We start from the raw sequence: 2,186 nt of genomic DNA on the forward strand, positions 1-2,186 counted from the left end.
GCCAGGATGGTCTCGATCTCCTGACCTCGTGATCCGCCCGTCTCGGCCTCCCAAAGTGCTGGGATTACAGGCTTGAGCCACCGCGCCCGGCTTGGTTAGCTTTTTAAATTGTGAAGTTAAAAAGGTAACATTCTGAAATTTTAAGTAGAGCATATAATGAAATATATTCTTTTTAAGATGGGTTAGGCTGACGTATTAATTGCTGTATCTTCACTCCTGTAGCGGCTTTGATTCAGCAAGCCACAACAGTTAAAAACAAGGATATCAGGAAATTTTTGGATGGTATCTATGTCTCTGAAAAAGGAACTGTTCAGCAGGCTGATGAATAAGATCTAAGAGGTAAGTTCTTGTAGTGTCTTAAGTTTTATTACTGCTTTAGTTGAATGAAGCTCTAAATTTACTAAAAGACTTAAACTGGGGTTGTAGTCATAGAAAGTGTAGAGTTAAGCATTCTGGAACACAGTAAATTTGACAGAATAAAAGATGGAATTGGGATGCATTTTACTATGTATAGTTTACTATGAATCAATATGTCATAGTCCTGAGGTATGTTTTAGATCATTTAGAATAGTACAAAAGATGAGTACTTTTCTGGGCAAGTGTATTGATGGGAATGACCGATTTTTTTTTTCCCCCCTGCCCAGTTATCCAGCTACAGAAGATGCGAGATGACTCCGAAGACCTACTTGTGATGTTTAAATGATGCAATAAAAGACCTGTTGATTTGGAGCTTCTTAAACCTGTTATCCTTGTTAGCTAGTTTTTCTCCCTTGTGGAACAAGGAGCTTTAATCTGGTTCTTGAAGGAATAGCAAGGATATATTTTAGGCAAGAGGAGTATTGTACCAGTGACAGGCAAACATGAGGCCGTTCATCATTGCATATAGAACTTTAGGAATACCCTGAAGGTGTCTGAATTTGCTGAGGCATGAATTTGAATATTTGGTAAGGCAGATGTTGTCTTAGTCACCTTTGGAAAAACAGCTGAGGAGTAGAGCAAAGTGATAAAGCATCAGTTAGAAGGTGCAGTTGGTTTGGTTCATGGTCTCAATAATCTTGTCCTTTACCCTGCCTCAGCCATTTACCTCCATATCCTAGAACTTGTTTTTGAAAATGGATAACCCTTCCATAATCTTTTAATTCCACGTGTCATACTTTAAATATGGTACGAGGCCACCATAACTAGACCTAGGTCAACATGGTGACCCCCAAACCTTCCTGAATTCTACATCTCATTTGATGGAAACTGCAATTTCTAAGGCAAAATGTAACATTCATTCTTGATCAAATGCATCAGGAAAACGTGCTGAGTACCTTCATTGTAAGGTATGGTCAGATACTTTTATCAGAAAAATTGAATGACAGAAGTAGCAACCAGTTGGCATATATGTTGTCTTGGATCTTACAATGTCTTGCTCAGTTGCCCAGGCTGGAATACAGTGCCATGGTCATAGCTCTGTAACTTCAAACTCCTGAACTCAAGCGATGCTCCTAGCTGCCTCAGCCTCCTTAGTAGCTAAGACTAGGCAGGCACCGTCACGTCTGACTTTTTTTTTTTTAAGTATGTGTGGGTTTTCATGTTGCCCAGGCTGGTCTTGAACTCCTGGCCTTAAGTGTTCCTCTTTTGCCACCCAAAGAGCTGGAACTACAGGCATGGGTCACCATGCCCTATATATTTTAGATCTTGATTCAGGTGCACCAATTGAACATACATTAAGGAATCTTGCTGACTATGTGGGTAGGTTTTTAAGAAATTTGGAGGTAATGATGAATCTAGGATTTGCTCAGAAGCTTCCGGGATGGGGTTGTAGGCAATGAATGGGATCAACATGAAGTAAGATCACATCCCCAAAAGGTTGGGAAATACGGGTCCATTAGATACAAATTTCTTATAATGCAGAAAATGAAAAACCTGTGTATTTCACCTGGGTTTCTGTGACAGTCTCAACTGGTCATCTTCCCTGTATTTCAGCATCAGCCAGGGTGCTGACTTTGAAATGGATTATAGCACTGCTTCAAATCCTGCAACAGGTTCTTTTCAATTTTTTCTCTTTAAAATAGCTTCCCCATTCTACCTGCAGCCGTTTTTAACTCAGTTTTTCTGACTTCTGCACTATAGCTGAATTGACCTGGCTATTCCTCGATACCAAGCCCTCTGCCATTAAGCATTTAAGTTGCCTTTTCCCT

The 2,186-nt window shown here is 40.1% G+C and overlaps 1 protein-coding gene across 1 annotated transcript in view; it reads left to right on the forward strand.

The window, feature by feature from the left end:
• The window catches only part of RPL9 (ribosomal protein L9), a 5,375-nt gene extending 4,676 nt beyond the window's left edge, over positions 1–699 (forward strand). The window contains 2 exon segments of the mRNA XM_011949092.1: positions 223–339; positions 645–699. Coding sequence (XP_011804482.1) covers positions 223–329 — 107 coding nt within the window. The 3' untranslated portion in view covers positions 330–339; positions 645–699.
• The last annotated feature ends 1,487 nt before the right edge of the window (positions 700–2,186 follow it).

This window comes from Colobus angolensis, unplaced genomic scaffold, assembly GCF_000951035.1.
Source record: "Colobus angolensis palliatus isolate OR3802 unplaced genomic scaffold, Cang.pa_1.0 Scaffold29, whole genome shotgun sequence".
NCBI lineage: Eukaryota > Metazoa > Chordata > Mammalia > Primates > Cercopithecidae > Colobus > Colobus angolensis.